This window comes from Aquila chrysaetos, chromosome 17 (assembly GCF_900496995.4).
Source record: "Aquila chrysaetos chrysaetos chromosome 17, bAquChr1.4, whole genome shotgun sequence".
Taxonomy (NCBI): Eukaryota; Metazoa; Chordata; class Aves; order Accipitriformes; family Accipitridae; genus Aquila; species Aquila chrysaetos.
Genome location: NC_044020.1, coordinates 29,082,049 through 29,098,056, shown reverse-complemented (window position 1 = coordinate 29,098,056; position 16,008 = coordinate 29,082,049). Strand labels below are relative to the sequence as shown.

Genomic DNA, 16,008 nt, shown 5'->3' with positions numbered 1-16,008 from the left:
AAGAAAAGTCATCCAAGGGCCAATTGAGCCTATGCAGCCTCAGAGGCTTGGTCAGGGATGACAACAGCCCTGCAGCTCTGGGGAGGTGGGGCATTTTGTTAGGCTTTTTCTTTCAGTTAAACACTTCTTATGTAACTTAGCACAACCAATGTAGCACGGGACAACTGGAGGGAAAATTACTTCCATCCACGTGTGGACTAGAGGCCAGTAATGATGCACCCCACAGCATTAAAAATACCAAGAAAAGCTTTAGAGTTTATTTATAGTTTAACCTTAAGAAAATCATGTTCCTAATAACATCTTCTGCCTTACCCGGCTGCTACCTGGCAATACGGACACAAGAAAATCATGTTCCTAATAACATCTTCTGCCTTACCCGGCTGCTACCTGGCAATATGGACACAAAATAAAAGAATTTTACACAGATGAACATCCCACAAGTCAGCAGAGTTAGAAAACAGGAACATCAACATACCGAAAGCTGTAGCAACTGGATGGCTCCTCTGAATGCACCCTCAAGCCTGGCGCAGAGCCCTCCACAACCTGGAGCCAACAGCCTAGTTCTACCCCTGTATCCATGCAGAAGATCCCTGCACCAGACAGCCAAAGCTACTGACTTGAATTCATGCTACCACCCAAATTGAAAAAAAAAAAAAGGAAAAAAAAAAAAAAAAGAGGGGAAGTTGCTTGCAGGATTGAGGCCAAACAGAAGGCTATTTGGCATGTTTATTGGCAGTTTTACGGTCCCAACACAGATGGAAGAGCCAGACTTTGCTCTCAGCCCTTCCACACCTGAGACACACGGGGAAGGAAAACGTTCATTGCGATTACGCACAAGGTGCTCTTTTCATCACGAGAAGTCGTGAATGTTTAAGACTTCCTCTTTTGGGAGCACGAAGGTATTTTTAAATTAGACAGAAAAAACAACTTGCGTGGATTTTTCTCAAAAGGCTACTTAGGTCTCTGCCGCTTCCTCATCTTCCAGAGCATCTACATGGTTATATTGTTTCCAGGCCTTTAAATTACATTTTTTGAGAATGGCTCCTAGTTGCTTTCCAGGCCCCACTTCATACGTGTAAGGAAATTCTGCTCCTTGCTTTCTTTCGTATACAGAATGCATGGTCTGTTCCCACAAAACAGGTGAAACCACCTGCTTCACTAACAGCTTCTGAATGTGCTTTGAGTGCATGTACTTTTTGCCATCAACATTGGAATAGACACAGACCAGTGGTTTCTGAATCTCAATTGATTTTAGGACTTCAGCCAAGGGCTCTACTGCTGGTTCCATAAGTCTGGTATGAAAAGCCCCACTGACTGGAAGCATTTTTGTACGTGTAAAATAATATTTTCGGGCATTCTCCTGCAAAAACTCCAAAGCCTATAAAAGAGAGAGAGAAGTGAGAGTCTTGCACGACAAAGGTTTACTCAGTCACCCCACAACAACCACCTCATCAGACTTGCCGTGATAAAGGGATTCCCTTCCCTACCCAAGAACTGAGCACACGTGGGACCCCCCCCCCATCAAATACTTTTGTTTGGACAAACTAAGGCCGTACATAACTTCCACACAGAAGCACAACGTAAAAATTTTAAAAACTGAAATGCTAAATTCAACTAAAGGGATAGTTGTTCTGAAGCAATACCTGTAGGTGTCCTGCAATGACTCTGCTGTCTGGAAACAAATAGTTTGAGATTTGACACACGGGGTTTTCTATACCCAGTGATTCACAGTGTTTACGGGCTTCCAAGCAGGCAAATTTGTAATTTGCCTCTCGCCGACTGATAACCGATAGCATTCCACTGGGGACAGCTTCCGACGCCTTTTGCATGGCTTCGGCGCGCACTTTCACCGCATACAGCGCTAAGGAGAAAAACAGAGATGCTCGGTAAATATCAGCCCCGAGGGAAAACACCGTTACGGGCGCCTTGCATCTGCACGCAAAAAAGGGTGGCTGTTTACTCTCATGAACCATCAATGCTTTTAATGCCGCGTTACGCATGTTAAAGTGAACAGTGGAAGTAGAAAGTAAAATCTGTCCTCTAATAAAAAAAAAGCGGGAGGGGGACAGCGGTAACGGGCGATGCTTTGGAAAAAGCACGGGGCGGGGGTGGGAGATCCTACTAGGGGGTTCAGCACGTTCCCCGGGCACCTTCGGCAAAGCCCAGGGCTCCAGCGAAGACCAGCGCCGCGAACTCCCCCACGCTGTACCCCGCCGCCGCCACGCAGCTCTCCACCACCTGCACGGAGACAGACCCGAGGCCAAACATCAGCCGGCTCCCGCGGGGGACGCGCAGCGAGCCCCGTCCCCACCGTCCCCCCGGGGGCCGAGGCCGGGCGGCGGCCTCAGGGCGAAGGGGCCCCGGCCTCAGGGCCCCCGGCCTCAGGGCGAGAGGGCCCCGGCCTCAGGGTGAGGGGGCCGCGCCGACCCGGCCCCGGCCCCCCCCCCCCCCCCTGCCGCCGCCCCGCTCCCCGCCGCGCCCCTCACTTTAGGCTGCTGGTGGTTGAGCTTCTCCACGGCGGCCAGGGAGGCGACGAACACGGCGGGCTGGCAGTGCCGGGTGCGGTCCAGCTCGTCCCGCGGCCCCTCCAGGCAGAGGGAGAGCAGGTCGTAGCCCAGCACCTTCTCGGCCAAGCGGTACATGTCCCGCACGCCGGGGTACTGCAGCAGCCCGCGGCCCATCCCCACGAACTGGCTGCCCTGCCCGGGGAAGAGCAGCACCGTGCCCTCCAGGGGGGACCGCCGCTGCCGCCTCGCCTCCGCCGCCGCCGCCGCCGCGCCCGGCTCCTCGGCCGCCACCGAGCTCTGCAGCAGGTCGCTCAGGATCGCCGCCCGGTCCCCACCGCCGGGGCGGGAGCTGCCCCGCCGCCGCGGTACGGCGCGGAGGCCGCCGCGCCCGCTGCAGCCACCAAGCCGCCATGTCGCCGCGGCCCAGCTGCCCATGGCGGCGGCCGCCGCCCGGCCGCCTGCGCCGCCGCGCCCCGCGTTGCCACGGGAACCGGGCGGCCCCCGCCGACAGCCGGCCCCCTCCCCGCCGGGAGGGAGGGAAAGGGAGGCCGGTCGGCCGGCCCCGCCGCCCTCAGCCGCGCCCGCCGCCCTAGGCCCGCGCCGCGCCGCGCCACGCCGCTCGCTCCCGCCCGGCGCCGGAGGTCCCTCCCCGGGGCGGGCTCGGCTCGGCTCGGCTCGGCCGGCGGGAGGGGCCCGGGGGCGGGCGCCGCCGCCGCCTCACGGCAGAGGAGGCGCGACGGGCGGCGGCAGCGCGGGAGCGGAGGTAACCGCGGGGCTGCCCGGCGCCCCCCCTGCCTGCGGGACGGGACGGGACGGGACGGGACGGGACGGGAGAGCCCGCGGGGCCGGCACGGCCCCGCAGCGGGGCCCGGCTGAGCCGCCGGAGGGGCCGCTGCGGCCGGGTCCGGGGCCCGCCCGACGCCGCCTCGCCCCGGAGCGGTGCCGCCGCCGGGACCCCGCCGCGGGCCGGCGGAGGAGTTCGAGGAGGGCGTCCCGTGGCGAGCGCGAAGCAGCTGGCGACAGCCCTGCGTGCCCGGGCCAGCCGCTCCCTCACGGGCGGGGCGGGGCGGGGCCGGGCCGTGCCGCGGCCGCCGGGTGGAGGCGCCGGCCGGGGGGCATCGGCGCCCGCTGCGGCCCTTCGCCGTCCTGCCGGCGGGGCCGGGCCGGCACCGCAGCCCGCGGGCGGAGGGGATTCCGCCAGGCAAACACCGACTGCTTTTCCGTGCCGGTATTTGGCATGGAAGGTGACTTTAAAAAAAAAAAAAAAAAAAGAAAACAAGGAAGCAGATTATTAATAATTTCGGGTTTGCGTGAGTTTTCCAGTCGTTCACAGCTGTCCACGCACGTGGCTTCGCAGCTCTCGGTCAGGCAGGGTGACCGAAGCACAGCTACCACGGTTCCCATTCCTCTGGTCTCAGGGGGACCTGCAGTTCTGCCTTCTCACACAGCCCACATCTACCCTCTGCACTCGTGTGAAGGTTATTTCAGGCTGCTGTTTAACTAGAGGTATTTTCTTTCAGTGGCACTGTAATTTGCTTTTAATTGGACATTTCTTCAAGGGTGAAAGAAAGGGCTTGGTTTTTTTTTTCTTTTGAATTTCCCAGTAACGCTTATAAATCAGCACAAAACGCACTTTACTAACTTGAGCATTTAATGGCAGGATTTTAAAAAAAAAAAGTGAAAGTTGCCATGCCGGAGTTGCAGTTGTGCAACGACTTTGCATCACTGAAGGTTATGAAACAGTACCAAGCAGTGAGTCAGACTTCACAGAGCAGCTCAGTAAAAGAGATTGTATTAGTATAACTCGGCAGAAGGAAAATGGATCAAACTAGCAAGAAATTCTGTTGACTTTTTATTCGAGCTGATTCAGAAGGATCACAGTGAACAGATTTTGCTCACTTTTCTAATCTCTATCCTATGTTGCTTCGTAAGATGATTTCCTCCATTTTTGTCAGCCTCCAGGTAAAATACCTGAAAAAGCCAGTGACTGTCTCAAGGTAGCTGAAATATATGGGCAGTAATATAGGATATATATGACATATATATGACTACATCCCACTCCGTGGCTGCCTCTGCCCGTAACTTAAGCAGTAATACATCGTGTGCTAAGCCAAGAGGAGACACTGGGTGGCAAGTTGTGAGCTGGGCCAACTGAGGTAGTACCTCAATGAGAACTCTGAGAGTAACTGCAGCTCACCCTGCGTTTAGCTTGTGCGCTAGAGCTTTTAGGCACCCTTACTACCAGCTGCCCCAGGAGCCCCGACAGCAAGGGACACCCCTTTTGCACTGGGCCACCGGCTCAGAGTTCACCCTACCGGACACCCGTCAAGCCCTGGGAAGAGTCACGGTTGTGACCTACACATCTGATGCCTTCAGAGACACAGCCCAGGGCAGACTCCGGTTCCTGCAAAGCACCACAGCAGCCCGGGTAGTAACACAAGGGTGCGAGCGCACCTCAGTACTACCATTTTGTCTTTGGTTCGCCGTAAAGGGCACAGACCACTTGTAAAGCACTTGAGGCTTACCACTGGTGACGCCCCATGAACGTCCCTTGGATGTGGTGCTTCTCGTACGTTTTACTCTGCTCAAAGAATACCTGGCAAGCGGAACAGAGTCAGGCCTGGAAACTAGAAATAACCAAGAGAAACTCAATTTTTTAAGAATAGATATGGATGGCACTTTCCAAGTGGGTGGACAAACAAGAAGAAAAACCTACAGCAGGATGTTGGGTAGCTGTTTAGAAGGAAGGTAGTCAAAGGGATGTTAGGTCTTTAAAGTACACTGTGTCCAGGGGATTTTATACAAACACACATAGGGAAAAGTAGAAGAGATTGAGCAGTAAATGGCAATTTATCACCTGGGAAGATTTTGTTCTAGTGTACATTTCAGTTCCCAGTATATAAATCTTCAATAAATCATAGATTTATTTGCACAACTTGTGCTCTGCCATTTTAAAAGTGTAACCTAGGCAGCAAGATTTGTTGTCTCTAAACCTGATGAGTACACCTCGCATCCTTAAATAAATACCACAATTTTTATTTTTAGTTATAAATACATATTATAAACATATACTATACACTTACTTGTTAGATATTTATATAGTATATATTGTTTTAAGTTTCTCTTATTACTTGAGATTAGATAACAAAGATAAGACTGCTTTTTTCCTGGTAGCTGTATTCTGTGTCACAGACAGTGATATAACTTTCAGTGTTGTGGTTTCCCAGGAGTTAAAGCCACAACAAACATAAATAGTTTATCAATATAAATTAAGTATGTACCCCTTAATTCTTCAGACAGCTATCTCGGGAAGAAGCCCCAGGAGAAATTTGCATGCTGCCTCTCAGACCTGGGTAGAACCTTATCTGCCCTCAAAAAAATACACTGTAGAGGATGAGAGGGAGAGTATGACTTAGGGACACCCCATCAATAGTATGCTCACAGCTTTGTCAATCTACGCCAAAACAGCAGGGACTAGAAACCCTAAAACCGCGTGGGTGATTTAGCCCTGCTGAGAGATTTTCCTTCATGTTTTTAATGCAATAGCTATAATTTAAGCCCCATGCGATTGGGTAGCCAGCACTAAGTTGCACAAGAAAGGGATTAGTCAGAGGTTTATCAGCACAGGGATACAACAAAATGCAGTGAAAGTCTGTCCTTCTTTCTCCTTCCTGCTGACTGAGCTGTCCCTGGGAGTGCCCGGAGAAGGGAAAGGGACCCACCTGCCTTTCAGAGACCTGCTCAAAGCAAAGTAGTTCATTTTTCATCAGGCTGAAGCAAGCCAGCTCCTCTGTGATGATATACCTAGTCCCACCCATAGCGCACCACATCCCTTTCTTTGGGTGTGCAGTGTTTTTCCAGAAAGAAGAGAACCCAGAAAGCTTCTGTTTGTTTTTCTGCATGTTACACCACCATAGAGAAACAACCTGCAAAAAGATAGAAGCCCATTAGGCAGCAAGTTGTAGTATTGGGGGGGGTGTGTGTGCACCTTTATTTCTCCTTTTACTTTATGTAGCTGGAACCAGCTTTGGGCAAGACAGATGTTTTGAATACCTAGAAAAAATATTTTAACATGTTTGTAAAACAAACTGGCCTGCTGCAGCCCTCAATGCACTGCTGAAACTGCCTGAAGTCTGACTAGGGCTAAACAGAAAATGGGCAGGATGATGAAGAAAATGTTGCAGGGCATAGATAAAGAGTGGAAACAGAAATAAACAAGTTAAGTATGTGTGGGAGGAAAAGATTCCCAACTGTTGTGGTTCTTAGAGGCAGATAATCTGCTGGGCATGCTGCAGATACCATCCACAGACATCCAGGTTTCTTCAGTATGAAAATCAGGGTGCAAGAATATCATGCAACCAGATCTCACCCTTAAGTGGACCTGGGATATGATTGGGAAAGTAGTAATTATTTCTAGGTTGTGTAATACAGATGCAGCCAGAGGGGCTGTGTTAGCAATTGCAAGCCTGTGCTATGTAAGTTATTACCAAGTAATTTCAGGATTATCAGCTATACACTAAAAGGAAGTCAGGGCTGATAATCGTTTATATACTCTTTAATTGTATTACTTTCAAAAAATGTACCAGGCATTCTATAAACGTCACACAGATCTGGTGCTGCACAGCTAACCAAACAAACACTACAGCACTGACCAAATGCACCGAGTCTCTGGTCCATCCTTGCCTTTTACTTACTCTCTCACTACAGACCTATACCAAGTAACCAGAGGAAGATGGACATGGCTTCTTCCAAAATCAGCTAGTGCTGTTCCCTGAGTTAGCTGCTGCTTTTTATGGGAAATTTATACTAGTATTTCATTTTTGGGGAATTAAAATACAGGAACTCCCACTGCTGATGGACAGCTGTGGTCTACTAGGCCAAGCCTACCAGCACATTCTGATCTTGCTGCATTGCTTCATTCCTCTTTCTCCTTGGTACTATGCAAGAGAGAGTATTTTGCCATGCTCAGGAAGTCCTGAGAAATACTATTGGAAAACACAGTATATAATTAGTAGTAATAGTAGTCAAAAGACTGGGACACCAACACTCAATTCAAGCCAGTATGTTCAATCTCTTCACTTCTATTTCTTCCCCTTTCCTGTTCATGCACAGCTTCACTTTAACTGTTTCTTTAATTTGTGCCTTCCCCATTTCCACTTGCCTGCCTGATTTTCTTTCTCTTGTCACTTAAGAATTATTTCAGTGTTCTTCCTCCAACACGCCAAGGGACAAATGTATAGCTACATCATTTATTCACTAATGACTGCAGCAGAGCAGTATTTTTCCAATTTGATAGCATTTAGCACTTTCAGCTTGCAGAACGCTTTCAGACTTTCTTCCCTGGGGGGAAGCTGACAGAACCCCTGACAAAGTCCAGTTGCTTAATACCTACAGGAAGCCACCCTGATATTGTTATGTCCAAATAAAGCGTAAACCCCTTTGGGTCCTTGCTTATCACTTAAAAAAAAATACTAGCATTTGACAGGCATACTCGAGCTGCACAGATGACCAGCACTTTACAGCACGTGTAGAGAACTAAGCCTAGTGTTCTCTCTGTAGGCAAAGCAAGAGTGACAGGGTTAAGAATTAATGAGATCTTAGTAACTTTAAATTTTTAACTTAACCTTTGGGAATTACTTATCTGAAGGCAACCAAAAAGAATCATTGCCCTTGGAGCTCTTGTTCCCGTTACACCTTGTTGCTCCTGCACATAGCAACTCCTTCATATCCCAGTAAAAGCAGAGCCCTTCATGCTGTCAATATGGGTGACAAGCAGTATATGCTCTGTCAGGAAAGTAACAATACAGATCTAGGCACAGGAGAACATGTTAACTCCTTTCCTCCATTGAAGACGGTCCCCGGTAAACAGCAAGTAGAATCCATTAGGCAGGAAGTATGGCAGCAATGACTACAGCAGTGAGCTATGCAGATTTTCCCCCCTCTTCCTTGTTGTCAATCCTCCACCCAAGACCTAATTGATACTATTCCAGCAGACTAGCACATTGTTCTCCCACATCTCCTGCTCCCAACCTTAGTTCTGAATTCTTCCCTACTTAGTTTTTCTTTCACTCGTTCATTCTTTTGTTCTGTTTTCGACTTTGACTGTTGCACCACTTTGTCTGCTGCCTTTTTTGTGTGCATTCCTATTTATTGCCCTCCCACGACTCTCCCTTAAGGCATGCCCACAGCCCTTGCAGCCTACATGCCCTTTCTTGTTTACGCCTTATAAACTTTCTAATCCTGCATGCTTTACCAGTCCCTCCACGCTCTCTATTTTGCCTTCAAAATTCAGCTCTGCTTCTATCACCAAGATTTTTCTTGATCCCATGTAATCTGGCTTGTGGCCCCAGCCACTGAAATCTGTTCATTAAATCTGCATAACTGTATGGGCAGAGCCCTGAGTACAGGGACGAAAACCATAATGCAAGAGAGCTTCCTTGCTGGCCAAGCTTATACCTGTTCTCCAAACAGAAATTCCCTGTACCAGCAGAACTGCGACAACACAACGTCATCTGTGCGCCATTTCCTATCAGTTCAAGCACATCTGTTACAAGTGGGATTTCCTCTTCCCCACTCCCTGCCTCCTCATCCCAGCAGTCCTAACTATAGCAATAAAAACTTTTAAACATAGGCCAAGACAACAGCCACCAAGTCAGTAGGGCACTTTGACAAGCCTCTGAAATGCTGGTTGCTCTAAAATTTTATTTTCTCTCCCGAGGCTTCCACAGTTGCTCTTTCCCCACTGCTGTACTCTTATGATTCCTTCCTGCTGTCTCCCCCTCCTGCATAACAGATGAGCAGGAATTGGGTGTATTTGCCTACTGTATCTTTGAAAAAATAACGCATTTCGGTTCTGCCCTTTTTTATCATACCTTTAATCTATTTACATTTTAGCAAGCTAAACACAGCTCTTCTGTAGCATTTGGCTTTTGGCTAGAAAATCTGCAGTGAAGCTTTTTCCTGCTTACTTGCTTACTTTTTTTACTGCTGCCTGTACTCTAACTAAAGCAGCACAGCCTACCAGAACAAGGCATTACTTAGTCTCACTTCTGTAGGGAAATTTAATCCAGTACACTTTATGGGCTTGGCAGCTAAGATTGCTGCAACTGATTGATTGAATGCTTCATGAAGAAGCCACAGGTCTACTCCCCATTTATCCACTGAGATGTCCTTCCTTGTTTAGCAAAACATCATTTAAGGACTTACCTTCTCATTTTCCTCCCTGGTGTTTATTTTCTGAGGCAGCTTCTCAAGTGTCTGCTGCTAATTCACATCATTTATTAGCCACTGAGCATCTTCAGCACCCTTTTGAGGCTAAAAATGCAACACAACGTATACAATTATTTTGCTTGAGCACAGGAAAGCACACACTCTCTTCTTACTCTTGACTATGCCATTGCATTGAGTGAATGGGCTTTTTGGTGAATAGAGAAATACGTGCTTCTTGGTGCAATTTTTTTTTTTTCCCCCCAAGTGCAGTTCATATAATATCAAACTGCTTTATTCCTCTGGCATACTTATGAGTGAGGGTATTTATGTAGGTAAAATTCAGTAATCTTAGTGCACAAAGCTGAGAGGGAAGTAACACCTCACTTCCCCACCTCCCCCCAATGTAAATGCTAGGTTCCTTTATGGGGTTGAGTATTGTCCAGTGAACCTGGTACAAGATCCATTTATTTCAGCTGCAGTCTTTCTCAGTGACAATACTAGGCTGTGGATCAGATCCTACTCGTGTAGATTTTAAAAATCTGCTAAAAATGGAAAAGTTTTGTAGTTGCGTTTTAAAATTGCTCTACCAATCAACATGTTTGGGTTTATTTCAGATTCACTGTCTCAATGGAAGTGGTACCAGCCTGGGTCCCAGCAGTGGGTTTCACACTCCTGCCCCATGCAGGAGGATTTTTAGGAAGCAAGGTAACCAAAAAGGAAATCCCAGTGTGGTATGAATCTCTACAGAAGCCATCCTGGTGTCCACCTAACTGGGTGTTTGCTCCTGTTTGGGGAACTCTCTATACGTCTATGGGGTATGTTTTTCACATTGTATTAAAGCACTTATCTGATCTCAAAGTTGCTTATTGTATTGCTGGGCTGTATGTTTGTAAGAAACTGTCAAGCTGCCTGTTTAACAGGTAAAAACATGTTTTGGTAGTTGTGTGTGGGTTTGATAGGACATTTTGTATGCACAAGTAGCCACATCAAAAGTAGGAGTTTGAAAAGCTGCCATTAATTTGCTTTCCTCATTCATTCTGAGGGGAAGACCTTCCAAGCTGGCAGCGATGGAGCAAGGCAGTACTAGGATTTCTTCTATGTATGTCCTTCAGTAGTTTTAGGAAAATAAAAGAGGGGCAGGGGGCAGGGGAAAGAATTTGGATAGAACCATTCTAACAAAACTCAATTAAAAGAAACGAAAATCAAAACATACATACAGCTTTCAAATAAAACTGCCAGGCTGTTAAACTGTAAATGTTTGAAACCATCTACTGTCTCCTTACTTAACTAGTTTAAAATATGTCACAGCACAGCAATTACCGTCAAATGAACAAGGAATCACAAGGCCAAATACCACTCCCATAGGAACCTTAAAAGTTTAATAATACTCTATTTTGGCAGCTGTTACTTTTAATAAGATGTAGCAAAAAGGTACCTACTTATAAAGGTAGGTTGTCTCAGGAGATGGTCTGGGCAGTTTTGATACTCCTCACAGACTGCTCTAGAAGCTGTCCACCCAACATTACGTGCTTTTATGTTAACTCTGGTGAGCTGTGCCACAGAGGAGAGGGAGCACTCTGCTCCTAGAGCCTCAACAGAGGTCAGTGCAGCCCCCAAGCACGAAGTGATGCTTTGTGTCTCTTCTGCACTCATTAAGAACTAGCTACATACCAGGATTCAGCGCGATTTTTTCCTAGCTATCAAATACACATTGTTGCTAAGTGATTTGTATATAGCACTGGCTTAACTAGATAAAGTTTCAAAGAGACCAAATCTTTTCCAAGTTAACATTACATAGTCATCCTGCAGGTTATCTTAAATACCACACTACCTGTTGCAAAATACAGCAATGATGCAATATCTGAAACTATCTGAATGCTAACTGGCTCTCACACATTCTCTCATTTTGGTTTCTTTCTCTTTCCAGAAAAGCTTTGTAATTTTTATAGCCTCATGTACTGTCCCTCCTTTCCCATCAGTATTCTCTTTTATTTCTCCTCTTACAGAGTATACTTTTTAAAATTGGTCTCTACTCTTGTATATTCCAAGAGCTAGCATTTGAATCAGATCAGTACTGTCCTGTGAATAAAAAAAGTGCCTTTTATCAAAGAGATGAGAGCCAAGTGGCTTTCCCATAGAAGGGGTTCCTTCAAGTTGACTGCACAATTTGTAACTGTTTCTGGATTCCTCATCATAAACCTGGATATAAAGTTAATATTTAAAAAATCCCAGTTGTGACAGCTTATCACTTACTTTGATAATATCAGAATCAGTATATTCTGAGGTGGATGGTCCTGGTTATGTACTATACATCTAGCTCAGTGAAAAGATCATATCTATTACCAGGCCTTTTCTTCTGTAATCCATCATGTGCATGCATTCCTGGAATGATCAAGACATCTCATTCCTTTAGAATCTCTTGAATATATTAAAATCAAGAAATAACTAAAAGGAAGATTTAATAAGCTTACATGCCTTTCTTGACATTTAGCTTCCTAGCAGATTTGTACATCATGATTTTGGTCTTAAGTCAAAGTTAGATGTACAAACAACTGTAAGTCCACACTGTGGCTCTGTAAATCACTTAGGAACAGATTTGGGTCCTGATGCCTTTTACAAAGATAAACTGTTAAGTTTCTAATGCTTACCTTGTCCCTCCTTTCTTTTTTTTTTTTTTTTTTTAATACTCTCTGCAATAAAACTGCCAAAATAAAGCTGTATTGTTCAGTCCTTATGAAAGTAATGGCCAAGAAGCAAGCTTGGGTCACTAACTGGGTTAAAGAGGAAAAACAAAATCCTTCCTGTATGATCTACAAATGAAGACAAACTCCTTGCAATTACTCCTCTGGATGTTTGTCTGCCTCTAAAAAAAAAAAAAAAACACAAGTTGGTCTGCCAGCAGAAACACGTATAAGCCCCCTGCTGTTCAGTACAGTGCACAGTCCAGTTGACTTTCCTACCAGGATGGAATCAATCAGTACTCAGTTACTAGTTCTGAAACAAAGGTATAATTCCAAATGTTGACATTTTATCCAGGGGATTCTACTGTAGTCACTTGGAATGGCTGTGCAGTCATCTGGACTGAAATCTAGCTAATGTCTAAAGGGAAAGTCAAACAAGAGCAAAAGAAATAGTCTCAGGTGATGAATGCTCCCCATTCTAATCAGGCTCCTTCAGTGCAAGAATAAACCTTACATTAGTAAATCTCCCAGATCCTGAGAATTCCTGTCTTTAGCAGCTTACATTCTGGGATCCTTCCAGTGAACTGTTCTTCTGTAGCATTAAGAAAGTCTGTTCAAAATCTTCAAAATATTTCTGGAGTGTCTTTCAGTAGCCAGAATCCTGCAGACAGGAAGGGTGCTGGATGCTCCTTGTGGCTAATTCTTTCCACAGAACTCCTAAAATCTTTGTTGTCCCCATCTTCATCCCCTTCCTTCTGAAAACTGACTAAAGGGTTCCTCCTGCTCTAACACCATCCATCCCCATACTCACCTATGCTTTGGGATGCCACTCAATTGCTACTTCTCCTGTATTCATTTCATCCAGTTAAAAAGTTATTGGGTTGTGGGTTTGTTTTTGTTTTTTTCCTTAATTTATTTTTAAAGCACCATCTCCCAGTAGCAAGATTAAGAGTTTCTTCACTATTTAGAGACTTACCTCTTACCCTTGCACCTTAGACCTCCTTCCATCTCAACATGGCATTCTTTTTTAAGACTGAAATGCAGTAGGTCATCTGCTCCTCTGCACCTGGAAGTGAGAACTCTGGCAGGATAAGGAATTTTTCTCTGCATATTGCTATCCACAGCAGGTGATCAACCCTGTGCCATCAGTTACTCTGCCAAGTAATGCCTGGATATCTACTCTTCCAAATGAATCTAGACCCTAGCACTGAAGTAACTTCATTTGATCAAGAATGTGTGGTTGCTTTCTAACCAGTGTACTGAATAACACCTTCCATTTGCTTTCTCCAGATTCGGCTCCTACCTGGTATGGAAGGAATTGGGGGGCTTCAGTGAAAAGTCGGTGGTTCCTCTGGGTCTGTATGCAGGGCAGCTGGCATTAAACTGGGCATGGACTCCAATATTTTTTGGAGCTCACAAAATGGGATGGGTAAGTGGAAAAGTAAGTTTCTTAATCATAGGCTTCTGCTGTCATTTGCAAGACGCTAAGACAAAAGTTTATGTAATAATCTTTTCTCCCTGAAAATGAGCCTAAGCACAAAATATGGCTTGCAGAAGTTTTCTAAAATTCTCTTTAATACATGCTGGCAGCCACCTGAGAGAATTTACATATCTTACAACATCCTTAAATGTTTAGATTTCAAGAAGCTCTTTCTGCCACCCTTTGATAAGAGCCTGTGTGACTAGAAAATGTAACCGTTTATGCCTTACTAAAATTCCTAGGTATCTGGCAAACAGCAGTAATAAGCAGCTTATAACATTACTCAGGTAATGTTATAAGGTAATGTTACTCAGGTAATCAGCACCCATTTTAGACTAATTTTCTGCAGTCTGAAGAGAAACAGCTTGCCTTAAAACTAAGAATCAATAATAAAAAAAAAAATTGCCTGGTTCTCTAAATATACATGCAATACTGTAATAGTGGAAGGCTTTGCAATCCATCTTTCATTCACACCGCATCTCTTCAGGCAGCATCTATGACATGAAAAGACTGGGTAAGTTTACTTAGCTAAGTGACTTGCTCAAAGTCACACCGGGTTTGTAGTCTAACATAACACTTCCTGCTGCCAGAAAAGAGGGTATGGGTGAGAGGGGTTTTATTCTCACTCTCTTGCTCCCAGCTGCAATGCCCTTTCTTGTGACTGTTGTATCGTTTTATGAGTTGAATTGACACATAACTCAGCAGATATCTTTTTTTTTTTGCTGGCTCGTTTTCTGAGAAGGAATTAACTCACAGAGGGATCCAACAAGTGCCAGAGCTAAGTGGAAAGAGCCACACAAAGACTATCTAGTCAAGAAAATGCAACAAATAAAAACAACACTAACCACCTTTCTGTGTTTCAGGGGTTGGTGACTCTTCTGCTCACAACTGGTATGGCAACAGCTACAACTGCTTCCTGGTATAACATCAACAAAACAGCAGCTTATTTGATGGTTCCTTATTTAGCTTGGCTAACCATGGCTTCTGCACTTAATTACCGTATCTGGAAGGACAATCGCAACAAGAAACAATCTGAATAAAGTTTTCAGCTAAAAAGATATTTTTTTTTCCCCACAAGAATTTTCTAAATAAAGTTATGGCCTTATTTTATTTTTAGCTGAACTACTTATACCTTTAGTTGCTAATTACAAGTTGATAAAGCAGTACTTCTTTAAAACAAATGTGCCTTTACTAGGCAAGTCACAAAGGGGTGTATGCCTGACTGGGTTTTATAGCAAACTGAAAGATAGTGCTGATTGAAAAGTACTAGTTTTCTATATTACAGCATTATATTTTATATGACAACAGCAATTTAACTCTTGCCAAAAATAAGCATGAACTCCAACTTCATTGTGTTCAGAGAAAGAAATCCAGCCATGTATTAACACAGCTCCCAGAAAGCTGCTCCTAACAGTGACAGGCATGATCGTGGTCTGAATCCTTCATGTTTACCACTAGACACAGGGCTTTAGTACTATGATGTGTCCCACTACAGCTGCCAGATACTTATCTTCTGGTCATTGTACTCTGGAAATGTTTAAGACAAGACCTTTTTCACAATTTGTGCCTTCCCACTTTGAAGAACTGTACAATCTAGTGTCAGCTAAATGCATTAAACTACATGTAAACTTATTAACCTTGTCCCTCTCTTTTTAAAATGTTCTGAGCAGAAAAATACTGAAGGCAGCAGGATGTTATAGCCTCAAAGATAGCCCCTTCATCTCTTCTCACCATTGCAATGGCCAAGACAAAACAGGAAATTCAGAGCACCTGGACAGAAACCGAGAGGACCCAAATACTCAGCAACCCCCTGCACACACCTCTGAGGCATCACCAGCAGCACTGGCCAAACGGCACTAACGTACTCCACCTGGACCCTCAGTGTGATGCCAGTTCACCACTAGACCTTGACAGCAGAGCCAGTAGCCAGGCCACGGGTGGGTCTGTTGCCCAGCGGGGCAGTACATACACCATGGCTACTAGTGTCTCCTGCCTGCACCTTCTCGCTTTAGCTGCTTAGAAATAGAAACCAGGGTTTCTCCTCTTCAGGGTTATGGTAGCTGACGTAGTAAGATCTGGGATGCTTAGTTCAACTAGTTGCTTCCCATAAGATAAAACCATCTCTCTTGTC

The 16,008-nt window shown here is 45.7% G+C and overlaps 2 protein-coding genes across 3 annotated transcripts; one reads left to right on the top strand and one right to left on the bottom strand.

Annotated features, from left to right (window-relative positions):
* Positions 1-687: 687 nt before the first annotated feature.
* MCAT (malonyl-CoA-acyl carrier protein transacylase) lies at positions 688-3,110 on the bottom strand. The gene is made up of 4 exons (XM_030040393.2): positions 2,487-3,110; positions 2,151-2,238; positions 1,644-1,861; positions 688-1,378 (listed from the first exon to the last, which is right to left on the bottom strand). The coding sequence occupies exons 1-4, from the start codon at positions 2,940-2,942 to the stop codon at positions 956-958; spliced, it is 1,185 nt and encodes a 394-aa protein (XP_029896253.1). The 5' UTR covers positions 2,943-3,110; the 3' UTR covers positions 688-955.
* A 78-nt stretch (positions 3,111-3,188) lies between these two features.
* TSPO (translocator protein) lies at positions 3,189-15,509 on the top strand. Of its 2 annotated transcripts, none has more exons than XM_030040395.2 (4): positions 3,189-3,270; positions 10,331-10,531; positions 13,688-13,826; positions 14,741-15,509. In XM_030040395.2, the coding sequence occupies exons 2-4, from the start codon at positions 10,344-10,346 to the stop codon at positions 14,915-14,917; spliced, it is 504 nt and encodes a 167-aa protein (XP_029896255.1). In that variant the 5' UTR covers positions 3,189-3,270; positions 10,331-10,343; the 3' UTR covers positions 14,918-15,509. The 2 variants fall into 2 exon arrangements, with proteins under 2 accessions (XP_029896255.1, XP_029896254.1); XM_030040394.2 differs by lacking the exon at positions 3,189-3,270 and adding an exon at positions 3,780-4,013.
* Positions 15,510-16,008: the final 499 nt, after the last annotated feature.